This window comes from Ceratotherium simum, chromosome 22 (assembly GCF_057802395.1).
Source record: "Ceratotherium simum simum isolate JZ-2026a chromosome 22, ASM5780239v1, whole genome shotgun sequence".
NCBI lineage: Eukaryota > Metazoa > Chordata > Mammalia > Perissodactyla > Rhinocerotidae > Ceratotherium > Ceratotherium simum.
Window position 1 is genome coordinate 33,748,495 of NC_141921.1, and position 15,395 is coordinate 33,763,889.

The following is a 15,395-nucleotide window of genomic DNA, read 5'->3' on the forward strand; positions in this document are numbered from 1 at the left end:
CCCCCTGGTCTATGGTATTTTGTTATGGCAGCTTGAGCTAAGATAGATGGAGTGGGTGGGTACTAAGTGTGGAGGTGGTTATGCTCAAGGGGACCCATGGGGGCTGGCTAGGGGATGGATGTGGCATGAGAGAGAGAGAGTCAAGGAGGACAACTGGGCTCGGGCCTTCAGTAACCCCATGAACCAGGCCATGTCCCGAGAATGGGGCCTGTGGCAGGTGCAGGTTTGGGGGTTATCTGAAACACATCCGAGTGGACACGGGAGAGGGCAGCTGAACCTTGGGGAGAGGTCTGTGCTGCAGAAAGACTTTGGGGATGTCAGCACGGAGGTGGAATTCAGAGCCGTGGACCCTCATAAGGTCACTCAGGAAAGGTTGACCTGAGTAAACAGGGAAGAGAGGAGGGTCCTCCAGACTTCCAAGGTTGTTTAGAGAGGAGGGGCTGGCAGAGATGGAGAAGGACAGGCCAGGCAGGCGGACGGGAAATAGGGGGCAGGTGGGGCACGGAAGGCAAGAGAAAAGTGTTGAAGAAGGAGGAAGGAAGAGCGGGGGGAGCAGTGCCCACAGCACGTGGCCACGTGGGCATGTTGACTTTCTGTGGAAAGGTGGGAAAGACGCCCAAAGAGGCCCATAGAGGAGAGGACACAGACATGGCAAAGCACAGACACTCTTTCGGGACGTTTTCACGGGAGGAGAAATGGTCCAGCGGCTGGAGGAGAGCGTGGGTTCAAGGGAGGGTTTCCCTTTTTTACTGATGGGGCACATCGACCGGGGTCTGAACGCTGCTGGGTTCTCTGCTCCACCCTCCACCCCGACCAGCCAGCCACTGGCCTCAGTCGCCCTAGAAAGTGGGCAAGGCAGTTCCCTGAGCACCGGCACACGGGCCTGTCCCTCACTGTGTGGCCAGCACCGCGGACAGTGCCTGGCATTCAGTGGGTGCTCCACACCTGCTGGTCGGATGCGAGTCTCCTGAGCGGCTGACACCCTGGCGTCAGGGAGGGGTGCCCTGGCTCAGAGATGGGAGGCCTGTTTCACTTGGGAGTGAGACAGAGCTGGGTTCGAATCCTGACTCTGCCACTTCCTATGTGGTGACATGGGGTGGCTCTCTGTGCCTTGGTTTCCTCCTCTGTGACATGGTGGGAATAGTGTCTGCTGAGCCAGGCCTGCATGGTGTGGGGAGGAGATGGGGGTGAGGAGCTGTGGGGTCCAGGGCGTGTGCCAGGGTGGCTTTCATGGGGAAGCTGCCCGCGGTGGGCTCTCGGGTCAGGCTGCCCCTTGACAGGCAGGACCCACCAGAATTTGGAAAAGAAGAGGTTCCAGGGGCTAAATCCAGCCCACCAACTGGCTAGAAACAGAGAGATAAATGGCTGTTGTCCAAACCAGTGAGACCAAATCCATCCCAGGGGCAGCAGTGGCAGCTGTTCTGGAAAATGATAATCAGAATGATTTTATTTTTCTAATGACATTTCTCGAGCACGCAGCATGGGCCAGGTGCTGGGCTAAGCATTTTCATTTCTGTCACTTCAGCCTCACAACAGTACCTGGGGCAGGTACTATTATTCCCATCGCACCAGGGAGGAAATAGGCAGAGAGGGAAAGTTCTGGAACCCAGGCCCATGACGGCCAGGCTAGCCTGCCTCTGTGTTTCTGGGTTCCTCCCACCTAGAGGACGTGTTCTACTTTTCTGAGGCCCGTAGCTCTGAGTCCTGGTGAGGAGCGCAGGGCCAGGAGAGGTGGGCACTTGCCCACCTCTGGGCTGTGCCCAGAAGGCCACAGCCAGACCGCAGCAGCGCTCTGACGCCAGAAGGGCAGGGGCCGGGGAGGCTGCGGACAGAGGCTTCCGCCTACCTGCCTGGTTTGTGGTGATGTTGACGACGGCGGCCCGGCGGGGCTCGGGGCTCAGGTCAGACACGCCGTTGACGGCCTCGATCCAGAAGGAGTAGTTCATGTGAGCCAACAGGTTGGCCACCATCAGGCTGGCCTGCACCAAGCTCGTCTGCTGGGGCACGAAGCGGGTGCCGCTCCCGCACGTCTCACAGTGGCCCAGCGTCCAGGGGCAGCGGCGGCACACGGCGTTGTAGGTGATGTCGCTGCGGCCGCCCGGGTCCAGGGGAGGGGCCCACTCCAGGGTCACGGATGTCCCGTTCACGCTGGAGATCAGATTCACAGGTGCCGAGGGTGGCCCTGCGGGGCAGAGAATGACAGTGGAGTGGAGGGTATTTATTTGAGCCGGTCCAGTCTCCTCCCATCAGACCAGAGAAGGGCTGGAGCACCCCCATGATATTTGGGGCTCCCTAAGGATAAGGTCATGCCTACTCCATCCTCAGGAAGCTCCCCGAGGGCAGAAGCAGTGTCTCTGCCATCAGACTGGGACCATGGTGTCAGAGTCTGGGCACAGAAACCTGACCCCCACCCCCAGCTCCCCTGCAGGACCACAGAGATTTTACAGTTTGTGCTCCCCTAAGTTTTCACCCAGAACTGGGGACCGATACTGCACAGCCTTGAGGGGTGCCCACAGCAGCCATGCGGGGTGTGAAATGCCCCAGCTGTTTGCGTCCCACACCCCACCTTAAGCCCGTGTGTTGGATTTAACGTAAATGCCACGGAGCACTTTGCTGGAGCAAAGTGGAGGCCCCAGGAAGCCCAACGGGTGCCCCCACGGCCCTGTGTGCCCCTTAACCGCCCCAGAGGGAGCCCCAGTCTGGGCAGCACAAGGACCCTGGGAGAGGGGTAGGGTTGGGGACTGGGGTAGGCCCCTGGGGGTGGCGATTTGAGCCAGGAGGGCGTGGGGGGCTGTGGAGACCCCTGGGGCTCAGAATTCCGACTCTCAGAATCCCAGGCAGAGATTCTTAGATCGTAAGAACACAGAATTGTAGAATCTCAGAAGCAAGCGAAATCTTAGAATCTGAAGGGTATGGAACATTAAAAGCCTAGTCTTTGACAGCCTTGAGATTTCTAGAACCTTAGGGCACTGAATTGTGCATTTGGAGAAAAACCAGAGTTCAGCCAGCTGAATGCAAGTGTCCACGGCCTAGAGCTGGGCTCACCTGGCCTGAGGAGCCCATGCTTGTCACTATGTCACTCAGCCATTCCTTCTGCCCATCTCGGTCCCACATGAGGAAAACGCACAGGTCTGGGCAGAACAGTGGAGGGAGGGAGGGATGGAGGGAACGTATGTGTGTGTGCGCACGTGTGGATGTGGTGTGAACACACCTGGGCCCTCACCGGCCCTGTGCAGGGAGCCTGGGGGGAGGTGATGGAGAAGGGGGGAGGGGAAGACGGGGATCAGGTTGGGGTAAATTCGGGGGCAAAATCAGAGCCGTGTGAAATACCCCTCCCCCCACCACAAGAGCCCAGGGTTGGCAAACGGGGTGGGCCGAGCTGGCTGCAGCCCCTCCCCGGCTGGGATGGGAGCATGAGAGGCCCCTTCAGGCCACGGAAGAGGAGGCAACAGAGGAGCTGCATCAGCAAAACGCCAAGACAGTCACGCAGCCCTGCAGGCGCGGCGCCAGCGGCCCTGGGAGTCCCCTCAGGTGTACGGGGTGTGCGCACACGCAGCCACACCCTCTCCCGCACACACCTCCCTTGCAGGGCCAAGTATGCACATGCTGAGCTCACAGGCATGTTTGTTCAAGCTCTTCGGGGACTTAGGAGCCCCCAGCAGGTACCCAGATGCGCACACATGTGTGCACAGACACCCCTAAGGATCTTTTACATACGTGGGCACAAGCCCTTGCACACTCACCCTCAGGCATCCAAACACTCTGCAGGCATCTTCTGTAGCAGCAGCTGCCGACACGGATACACACAGTCGTAGGCATCCCAAGGCACACACAGAAGCAGACACACGCATGCCATCATCCACGCAGACAGCCACACACACTCCATATACACACCCATGCACACACCCCGCACCCACTAGGGCAGCTCCCGGCATTCAGCAGATCCAACCAGTTCATCAAGGATGACAGTGATGGGGGGCTCTGTGACACCCCCCCTTGCCTCATGGGCAAATCCCCTGGCTTGCCCACCCCAGCCCCCGGGACGCTGGCATTACTGCTGGGCCAGAAGATTACCAAAGCCACCCGGCCCTGGGAAGGGCCAGAGTCCAGCTCTCGTCTGCCCTCTGGAACAGAGAGGAGAGACCAAGGAGGGAAGGAAGATTTCCCTGGAGAGATGGCAGGTGACACAGGACAAGAGGCTGGGAGCCCAGAGAGTTCAAAGCCACCGTGGGGGGTCAGAGTCGCCCCGGACCCCAGGCTGGGCCCTGACCCAAGAGAGCCACTTGTCCCTGCCTCATCCACAGAGCACCGGCTCCCTGGGGCCTGTGGGCCCAAGCGCAGGGTCCTGGTCCAGTCTGGGTCTCAGGGGTGCTGGGGTCCGAGGCTGGTACTCACGGGTGCAGGCTGCAGACGGTGGGTCCAGGGCTGCGCGGTAGTAGCCGAGGTCGCAGCGGCAGGCCTGGGCGGCGGGGGCTGCAGAGTGGCTGTGGGGAGGGCAGCGCGCGCAGAGCTGGTCCCCGGGAGCCGACTTGTAGAAGCCCAGCTCACAGGCTGTGGAGGAGAAGGCAGCTGCAGGTGAGCCAGCCAGGCCACCATGGTGGGCCTCGGGGACAGCTCTCCCTCTGACCCAGGGCTTCCTGGAGGGTCACCCGGAAGGACGGAGGTGCAGAGCTTCAGCATCACCCAGTCCTACCCTCATTTGCAGATGAGGGACTGAAGCACAGAGAGGGCCTGCGACTTACACAGGGTTGCACAGCAAGTCGGGGGCAGAGCTGAGGCTGGGACCCTGACACCTGAGTCCCAGCCCCAAAGTCGGCACAGGGAAGAGCCTCTCCTCTAACGGCCCCTCCCACCCAGGCCCCGTCTCCAGCCTGATTCTGTCCTTCACAGGACACTGGTTCTTGAGTGAGACACCAGCCTTGGGGGCAGGGTGGAGAGGGCAAGAGGCTAAGAATCAAAGGGGGGCCAAAACTCCAGGCATGTGACTTGAGTGGGACGTGACAGCCGGACAGGGAATGGGGATGGGTGGAAATGTGATTGGAAAAGAGACACGGATTGTAGGACCTGCGGTTCCCAAGCAGGGCAGACGTGGAACCACCTCCATAAAAATACGGAGTCCCGGCCCCACCACAGCCACTAGGGACAGCCCTGGGAATTTGTGTTTTACAAGCTCCCCAGGCAACGCTGACCATCCAGGACTCACAGGCTCCCACCCCTCCCAGACCCCACGTCACTGCCACCCTGGCTGGGACTGACTTGTCTCACATCCCATCTTCCCTCCAGCCTCTCTGCCACACCCGCTTCATCCTTCACCTGAGGAGCCCGGCAGCCTCCACACCAGCCTGCAGCCCTGCCTCCCATCCCAGCTCCTGGAGTGACCACCGTTCATTTCACCTGTCTTTCTGAGCACCTACTGTGTGCCAGGCGCTGCTCTGGGCGCTGGAGACACAGCCACAAACGAGACCCACATGGTCTCGCAGTCAAGGAGCAGGCATTTTGGAGGGGGAGACCCAGTGAACGAGGCTGTGATCATCTCCAGGAAGGAAATAGAGCGGATAATGTGGCAAAGGGGCAATGGTGGGAGGAGCTAAAGGCCTAAAGGACCAGAGGGAGTCAGCCATGAAGGGAGTGGGGATACTCTAGGTCTAGGGACTCTCTAGGATGCACACCTGCCTCCATCACTGACAGTTCAACCCCTCACGCGCTCCCCACGCCCTAAACAACAAAGCCTGGCATTCAAAGCCCTCCCTGTGGGACCAAAACACACCTGCAGCCTCCTTCAGCGCCACCTCTCATGCCCCATCCTCAGGTTGAACTAAAGGATTGGTCATTCCCCCACACCCAGCAGGCTGTTCCCTGCCTCAGGGCCTTTGCATGTGCTGTGCCTTCTTCCTGGGCTGCCTTTTCTCCTTTGTCCACCTGTCAAGATTGATTTTAACAGTCCCTTTGATGAAGTCTTTCTGGACCTCTCCACACCTCCACATGTACACACACACACACACACACCCACACACAGAAGCGACCACTCCCCTCTTTCCACTTCTGCAGTCCCTGCTCAGTCTCACCACCTGTAACACTACGGCTAGACTTATTTATCTGTGTGTCTGACTTTCCTCCCAGGCCAGAAGGTCCTTGTGGGCAGATCCTTGTGAATGAGACCAGGGCTGCCTTATTCATCTCAGAATTCCCGGTGTCTGGCCCAGGGCTGGCTCAGGGCAGAAGTTGTCAATGCCGGTGGGAGTTTTCAAATTGAGCTAATCCCACCATTATCTGCTCTGGGCAGAGAGAGACCCCAGGGGGTCAGGACAGCCAAATGCCACCCAGCCAGCCACTGCCAGCTCTACCTACGGAACTGGATTCCTCTGCAGACGGACCACCAGGAAGCTCCCCGGCATCTCTCTCCACTAACTCCTATTCTGGAGAACTCGGTGCTTGAGAGAAGCTTCACTTGAAAAGACATCCTGTCGTTTCTTCTTTGGATGTTGATCGTATCTCTTTATTATAATAGCTAAAATTAGGTTAATTTGTAAAATTCTACAAACTTGAAAGAAAACCTGAAATCAGGAGAGATGATAAGTCCCTTAAGCTGCCTGACAGACTCAGAGGCCGTGGAGCCAGGAAGGGCTTAGACGTCGGGGAGTCGGGGAAATATGCCTCAGTTTTGAGACATCTTCCCTCCCCCTGGGGAGGCCCCAAGAGGGCTCAGGCCTGACTGGGGGCTGGGAGCTCAGAGTCGAGGGGACTCCTAGCTGACACATCGTGACCTTGCCTCCTCTTCCCAGAAGCCCCCCAGGAGGCGCAGTCCTGGGGCACAGCCTAGGAACTCCCTTCTGAGCCCAGGAAGCGGGCAGAGGAAGAGGGCTTTGCAGTTGGCCAGCAGAGATTTGTCGGACCTGTTGTTGAACCGAATGACCGTAATCCTCGCTGTAATGATTGGATCCACGTCCGTCAGCATCTCAGGGGCCCTCTGAGTATTCCGTCCCTCGTTTATCCCTTCACTCAAATGTACTGAGTTTCTACTACAGACCCCAGATAAATAAGAGCTGGTCCTGCTCTCACGGAGCTTGCAGAGCAGTGAGCGGCAGACAAGCACACGCGCGGTGGCATTTCGGTGTCATGCACGGCATGGAGGAAGCACAACATAATAGCCTTCATTTTTGAGTCCCTGACTGTTCAGAGAGTTCATCTAGTCCTTATCAGTCAGGAGCAGAAACTCGGGAGCAGGCTGCGTAGGTCCCCTTTCTCGTCTAACCCCTTCGCCTAGGCTAAGTGACACTGGGCGAGTTGCTGGGCCTCAGTTTCTCCATCTGTAAACTGGGAATAATAATAGGACCCACCTCCTCGGGCTGTTGGGAGGATGGCACGAGTGAACACACATGAATTCAGGCCAGCCCAGTCCTGGCACTTACTATTACAATTCTACGTAGCCAACACTAATATAGCTGTTGGGCAGAGAGGAAACAGAGGTGCAGGGAGCTTGGGTGCCCGGCCCCAGAACACAAACCCAGGTGGAGGAGCCTCTGGAGGGAGCTGGGGCCTTTCCCCCACCAGCCTCTCAACACCCGTCGGGGCTGAGAGACGGCCCCGCCATTCTGCTGCATTTGAGTGAAGGGATAAACCAGTGGGCATTCTCACACGCCCGGCTAATACCCATATGGCTATAACGTGTCAAGGCCAGATTAATCCGCACAATGAAAATAAAATAATCTTTAATAAGAATACTAATCACCAGGCCTCAGGGAGCCTGGAGACCTAGAGGAGAGCCGGGAATTAATGGCCAAGACAGATGGAGTGGCTCGGGGCCCTGCCCGACGACCCAGGCTGCTTCCGGAGGCCTTGCACCCGGGGCCGGGCTGGGGGCCAGGAGGGGCTCTTGCCCCTGCAGAGGGCACCTTGCCCGGCAGCCTGTCAGGCCGGCAGCTGCCTGAGGCCCCGGCCACCTCCCTCCTCTCCCCTGCGAAGAGCTGGAGATTTGACAAATAAGGTGTCCGCCGGTGGACGACCAAAGGAAATTAATTCTAAATCAGATTTTAAACACAGTCAGGAAGGCGAAAGAGCTCGTCGTTCACGCTCCCCCTCCGAAATGAGACTCTGATATTTATAGAAAGATGATTAGGGCCACCGAGGGTGATTTATATTCTGAGTCCAGGTGACAGGAAGGACGGCAACAGGGACTTCAGAGTTGGGGCTGCTGCTCCATTGGGTGACACTCTGAGAGGTCCTCCCCTTTCTGGAGTGAGAGGGCAGTGCAGCCGGGTGTGGGGAGGTCACTGGGGCAGGAACTGTGAGGCGTGGGGAGCCTTCTGGTCGGGGAGCTGGGAGATTTGGGCTTCGATCCACCACTCCTAGCTGTGTGCCCTTGGGCCAGTCACTGCCCCTCTCTGGGCCTCCGTTTCCCCACGGGTAACCTGGACTAGCTCCGCGTGGCTCTGATAACCTTCCGTGGTTCTCTGAGGCCTGGGTGCAGTCTCAGTAAAGCCTCCAAAGAGCCATGTGACCAGCTTGGTCTCTTCTCCTGGGCTTTATTGTCTTCTCTGTAAAATCCAGAGCTGCCTGGCCACTTCGGAGGGGAGCTGTGAGGGCGAAACCAGCGAGACGGGAGCCCGGAGGCTGGGAGGGTGTCTGTCACCGTGGGCCCGGCCCCTGCGCGCCTCAAGCTCTGGATCTCTTCTCCTACCACCAGAAGGGGGGCTCAGGGCTGGACAAGCTGAGACGGCTCGCCCCTTCTTCTCCTCGACTGCTTGCTCAGAGAGAACTGTCCCGGAGGAGGCGGGGCCCCCGGCCTCAGGAGGTCTCACTCTGGTTGGGTGGGGGGCCACGGCTCTGAGAGGACGTCTCAAGCAGCCCAGGAAGGGCATCCCCCACTCTGTTCCCAGCTCCTGCGTGGCCCCCATCTTCTGCATTCTCGGGCCACCCACCAAGGAGGGGATGGGGATGGGGGACGCTGGCAGGCCTCTGGCCCGGCCCCCCATTTGTGGAGGCCTCAGTTTGGGACCTGCGCTGCTCCTGCAAAGGAGGAGGTTGCACAGACCATCACAGAAGCCCACCGGCGGGGCTCAGAAAAGTCTCTCCTCACGCGACTTCAAACTGGCATTCCCTTCCCAAACCTCACTGCCTGCAGTGCACTATGAATTAGTATTTTTTATAAAACCTGTAATTATCTTGCAACTGGCATGATTATGCTGTATTGTGATTTAAATGTAAAATTCAAAATACGTTGCAATTCCCTAACCCTGCTTTGGCTTTTCTGTATTATTTTTTATGAATGTGTCAGCAGCACCAGGAAATGAGGGTGGCCTTGGCCTCTCCTGGCCCTGGAAGGTCCCACTGCTTGGGCCTTGGGGTTTCCACCAAGAGTCCCGCCCTTGACACGCTGTGGGACCTTGGGCAAGACGCATTCCCTCTCTGGGCTCCACTTCCTGCCTCCATGAAACAAGGTGGCTGGAGCAGTACCAAGGCCCCCAAGCGAGGCCCAGCCCCGAAGTCAGGAGACCAGTGTACTGGCAGCGCACGCAGAGCACACTGGACTAACAGGTGGCCTGCACCCACTGGCTGAGTCCAGAGTTGGGGGCAGAGGCTGAGCTCGAGCAGGGATCCACCAGCTGGCCCGACTGTTCCGGCTTACACTGTACCAGTTACTAACCGTCTGAACGTTACCCCGGGGAGGAGGGAAGTGGGGCTTTGCAGAGGGTTCTGTGCACAGAGGAAGCAGTTCCAGCTCTGGAGCGAGACAACCCGTCCTCAGATCCCTACTCTGCTACTCGAGTTGACGGGCCTCAGCCTTCCGCATCCGTGAGATGGAGATGTAATACCCAGCTCAGTGGACTGTTGCAAGGATGAGAAGCTGCATGAACTCCCCAGAGGCAGGGACTCCCCGTGCCTGGGACACAGCAGATGTTCAACAGGATGAGTAACTGACATGACATATAAGAAGCACTCATTAAAGTGCCTGGCCCATGGCAAATACTCAAAAAATTGTAGCTAAGGGACTTGATTACCCCGTGAGAATGAGAGGATGTCGGGAGCCAGTTCCATGGGGAGAGCGGTCGGGGGGTGGGCCAGGGATGTGTGGAAAGCCCACACGTGGCTCAGAGCAGGACTGACTGGACTCAGGTCCCAGCCCCACCTCCCACCAGCTGTGAGACCTAAGCAGGCGACACGATCTCTCGAGCCTCAGTTTCCCCATCTGTCAAATGGAACTGTAAGACCCGCCTGGAGCAAATGAACTGATGTGTGAGGAATCCCCTTGCAGGCTGTAAAGGCAATAGGGATGTTTGTTGCTATTATTACCCAGCGGGAAGTTGAGAAGCACAGGCTCATCTGTGAGACGAACCAGGAGAGGCTGGAGGCCTGCGGAGCCTGGCAAACGGGGCCACGGAGGGTAGACCAAATGCAGAAACAGGCAAATGTCACAGAAGGTGCTTTGGGGTTTCAGGTCCAGGAGAGGTGAAGACTTGTGGCAGCTGGGAATGTGAAGAAAGGTTTCTTAAGGAAGCCAGAGGGCCCCAGACAGCTGCTGGGAAGGGGCTGGGAGTTGGACATAAGATCCTGGTTCCCAAGAACCGCCTTGTGCATCATTGAAATTGTCAGCGTGTCCCCTGCTGGGTCCTGCAAGCACCAAGGGGCCTGTCCTGCCTGCTAGGGGCAGAGGGATGGAGCTGAGGGGGCTGAAGTTCCCTCTAACTGTGGCCTCAGGGCCTGTGCAGTGGAAACCAACAGCGAGGAGGATATTCCTGGGGCTGACAGGGCCCTGCCCCAGTTTTCACTGAGGCTGTCTGGGAACCGGCCCCCGTCTCTCTGATCCCTGCATAGGAACACCGTCCTCCCCCAGGAGAACCAACAGTCCCAACAGCAGCCTTCACCGTGCTCTGAGTGGCGGAGCTGCCACGTGTCCAGTCCCTGGAGAGGCCAAAAAAGGGCAGAGGGCAACCAGGCGGCGACCAGTAACAGCTGGGGCACCAGCTGTCTGTCCACACCAGCTCTTCCAGTGTTCCCGGGCTCTCAGGACGCCTGGCGGCACTGCTCCCACAAGGGGCACAGCGCAGCTGTGACACACATGCACACGGCCTGGGGTCTGGGCCCTGCTGCTGGGCTGATGCAGGAACCCCAGCAGTACACCCGTGGGGACAGGTGCCACGCCATTTCATGACCCAGGTGCTCCCAGCTACCCTCCTCCACAGGGACCTTGGCTGTCCTCTCCCACAGGTCCCTAGACAAGTTCCCCCTGAACACAGGCAGGCTACTTCAGGTGCCCCAGTAACGTACCCAACCTGGGCAGTGCTGCCTGGGTGCCCTGCCCACACACCTTCACAGTGGCCCCACACTGCATTCACTTACTGAGGGCCTGGTTCCACTGCCCCCTCCACCACAGGTTAGAAGTCTAGTGGTTCTGACCACAGACTCAGGAGCCAGACTTCTGGGCTCAAACCACAGTCCTCGCACCTCCTAGCTGTATGACCTTGGGCAAGTTGCTTCGCCTCTCTGTGCCTCAGTCTCCTCATCCATAAAACCAGAGGAGTAGTAGTTTCCATTTCACAGGGTAGTTGTGGGGATTAACTGAATTCACACGTGAAATGTGCTTAGAACAATGCCCGACATAAGTTAGCTCATAGTATTGTCCCTGACACAGGTACGTACCCAGGGGTGTACCCATCACACAGGCGTCCTTAGACGGACCTCTCCACACCGCCCACGGAGGGGACCACCCGGCTGTGGCATTTCCCTCTCTTCTCCTCCCCCTGTACCACACACACACACACACAGGCGGCCCGGGGTATCTGCTGACACAGGAACCCTGGAGGTTCACCCATCTTCCCAGGTGCTGTGTTCCCACCCAGACGCCTGCTGACTGTGACGTCCCCTCACTCACCCTGGCAGCCAGCCCAGACTGAGCCCCCCGCCAGCCCGCCCACGCGGGGGTGCTCACCCACACAGGCATCCCGCCGCTCCTCGTAGCCGGCGCTGCACACGCACTTGCCGATGGGCACCAGCCACTCGCCCTCGGCGCTGCAGTACATCTTGGGCGTGTCCCGCTCCTCCGAGTGCCGCACGCACTGGCCCCGCACCTCCACCAGCGAGGACGAGTCGGCGCCCGTCACCGCCTCCGAGAAGGCAGCCAGGTTGCGCACCATGGTGGGGCACTTCTTGTAGTAGATGCGGAGAGACAGGATGGCGAGGCACGCGCCAATGTCCTGGAAGGCCAGGTAGAAGCCGCGCTTGCTGAGGGGGCCCACGCCGCGCACCTCCGTGTTGAGCTTGAGGCGCCGCACGCCCAGGTCAGCGCCTGTGAAGCTCTCGTCGGCCGCGATCGTGTCGATTTTGAGGAACTGGCTTTCCTGCGTGCTGGCGCCCAGGTCGCGGTCTGACTCCAGGTAGTAGAGGTTGAAGGTCTCCTTGCAGGTGCCCAGCACTCCGGGCATGCTGTTGCAGTCCCGCAGGGTAAACTTGATCTCGGCGTAGACCCGCCGGGCGCCGTCGCGGGGCACCCAGCTTGTGCGCAGCCAGTTGTTCTGGTTGGGGCTCATGACGTTGCACACCTGGTACGTGTGGATGGGCTGGAAGGACTCGTCCACCTCGTTGATGGAGTCCCACTGCGGCAGAGAGAGCACAGCCAGTGACATGAGAGTCAGCCCTCGCCCTCCTGCCCGTCACCCTCGCCACATGCATTGTGCTGGGGGCGCCCTGGGGAAGAAGACAGAACCTTTTCTGCCCTGGAGGAGCTGACCTTCTTGTGGGTCGTCACAGCTGCCAGAGGCCTGGCACCCTACAGACGTGACCTCACATTGTGTCACGTCCTTCTGGGGAAGTGTTATTTGCTGCCTTTTTACCGACGAGGAAATAGGGGCTCAGACACATGAGCCACGTGTCTGAGGCCACAGAGCTGGGAAGTGGCGGCGCCAGAGCTACAAATCCTGACCTCGTTTCTGTGTGGCTGCTCCCATCACTCCCGGAGTCGGGGCACTTGCCTGGGGAAGTCAGCGAGCCCACTGGTCCAGCTGCCGTATCAGCTGCCGGAGGGACCTTTCTGACATGTGAACCTGACCATTCATGCCCCGCCTCAAAACCTGCAGCAGCGGCCCGGCATTGGTGTTTATTGAGTGACTGTGTGATGGATGGACTCCCTCTGCCTTGCTGTTCCTAATGTTCCCTCTGCCCCCATCTATGGTGGGGAGCACACAGGCCAGCTTGGGTTCTGCTCAAGGGAGCACCAGGACACGGGGAAGCTGATGTGGTTGCTCCTGTGCCAGGTGCTGGTCAGGCATCAGTGATTCAGAAACGAGCCAGACACTATCAACAGAGGGAAAAGGCACCCACGGAATGAGAGAAGATATTTGCAGATCATGTATCTGATAAGGGATTAATATCCAGAATATATAAAGAACTCCTACAACTCAACAAAAAACCAAACAGCCCAATTAAAAAATGGGCAAAGGACTTGAATAGACATTTCTCCAAAGAAGACACACAGATGGCCAAATAGCACATGCAAAGATGCCCAACAGCGCTAATCATTAGGGAAACACAATCAAAACTACAATATGCCACTTCACACCCACTAGGACGGCCATTACCAAAACAACAGAAAATAACAAATGTTGGTGAGGATGTGGAGAAATTGGAACCCTCGTGCACAGGAATGTAAAATGGCTCAGCTGCTGTGGCAAACGGTATGGCGGTTCCTCAAAAAATTAAAAATAGAACTACCATATGATCCAACAATTCCACTTCTGGGTATATACCCAAAAGAACTGAAAGCAGGATCTCAAAGAGAGATTTGTACATTTGTTTTCACAGTAGCATTATTCACAATTGCCAAAAGGTAGAAACAACCCAAATGCGTCCATTGGTGGATGAATGGATAAACAAAATGCGGTACATCCATACAAGGGGATATCATTCAGTCTTAAAAAGGAATGAAATTCAGATGCATGCTACAGCATGGTTGAACCTGGAGGACAGTATGCAAAGTGAAATAAGCCAGTCACAAAAAGACAGATACTGTATGATTCCACTCATATGAGGTACTGAGTCAGATTCATAGAAACAGAAAATAGAATGGTGGCTGCCAGGGGCGGTGGGGGGGGGGGCAACGGAGAGTTAGTGTCCCATCTTCATCTGGGAAGATGAAAGGAGTTCTGGAGACGGATGGTGGTGACGGTCACACAACCGGGTGAATGTACTTAACGCCACTGAACTGTACACTTAAAAATGGTTAAGCTGGTAAATTTTATGATCTGTGTATTTTACCACAACTTTTTTAAAAAGAAAGAAATACGTGAGAAATAGCCCCTCCCTCGAGTGCCTCACAGTGCATCAGACAAGGTGGTGGAGGGAGCAGGCATCGGGGGGTGGGTGAAACTTCCTGCGGGGCTGAAGCAGGAACCCCCAGCAGGGATGGAGGAAGAGCCCCAGCTGGGCTGGAAGTGTAAGCGTTATTCACAGAGCACCAAGGAGCCCGGTTTGGACACAGAAGAGTCACATTGGAGACGCAGCGTTGAGAAATGAGCCAGGACTTAAGGGGCCCAGCTCTGGGCCTGGCTCGGTCTCCAAGCTGCTGTGTGACCTTGGGCAAGTCGCCGCTCCTCTCTGGGCCCCAGCTTCCTCACTGCAGAATGCTGGTTGGCCGGGAGCAGTCGCTGTTGGGCTGAGTGGACTCCTGAGGGCCCTGAGAAGAGGCTGGGGGCCCAGGGCAGATGGAGGCGATGGGCTCTGGGTCCTGCCCTGGCTCCACCAGAGATGCAACACTTTCATCTTCTCCCTCGGGCCTCTATGTGCAGTGGTCTTTGAACTTGAGATCCCATCGCTTAAGGGGGTCCGGGCGAGGGAGGTAAAGACAGTCCTCGTGGTGCTCTGAGAATCTGTGGGGTCCTGAGCTACTCCACATGCACTAGAGCGGGGACTGCGGGCAGGTCAAGTCTTTCCTGCCTGACAAAGCCCTTCCATCTCACCCCGTCTTGGCCAGCTGTGTGGTCTCCACACGCAGCGCAGACATCTGTAAAATGGGGCTGAGACAGGCCCCACCTCAGCGAGGCGTGAGAGGATGAAAGGAGAAGACGACTGCGAAGGGCTTAGCTCTGCCTGGCACAGGCAGACACCAGAGGAAAGGGACTATGTGATGCTGAAAAACTGTCATCATCTTCCCAGCCCACCTGCGCCTGCCTCCAGGGACCACTGGGGAAGAGGTCCAGGGCGTGCCAGCCTCACCTGAAAGAGTTTATGCCTCCGGTACCCCCCCACCCCAAGAGAAACCCCGCCCTGCACCCCACACTGCAGTCAGGGCCTCTGGGCAGTGCTGTCACATCTGGGGTTAAAGTCATTGTCACAATTAATGGAGCACCAAAGAGCCAACCAGCTGCTCCCTGTCTGTTTCCTGCCAGGGACCCAGATAAATTAAT

General features: G+C 57.7%; 1 protein-coding gene across 1 annotated transcript in view; it reads right to left on the reverse strand.

The window, feature by feature from the left end:
* The window catches only part of EPHA8 (EPH receptor A8), a 35,417-nt gene that overhangs the window by 11,817 nt on the left and 8,205 nt on the right, over nt 1-15,395 (reverse strand). Inside the window, exons 3-5 of the mRNA XM_087446600.1 lie at nt 11,927-12,590; nt 4,396-4,551; nt 1,847-2,182 (exon numbers count right to left, since the gene is read on the reverse strand). Of these exons, the coding sequence (XP_087302726.1) occupies nt 1,847-2,182; nt 4,396-4,551; nt 11,927-12,524 (1,090 nt within the window). The 5' untranslated portion in view covers nt 12,525-12,590. The remainder of the gene's footprint in view (nt 1-1,846; nt 2,183-4,395; nt 4,552-11,926; nt 12,591-15,395) is intronic.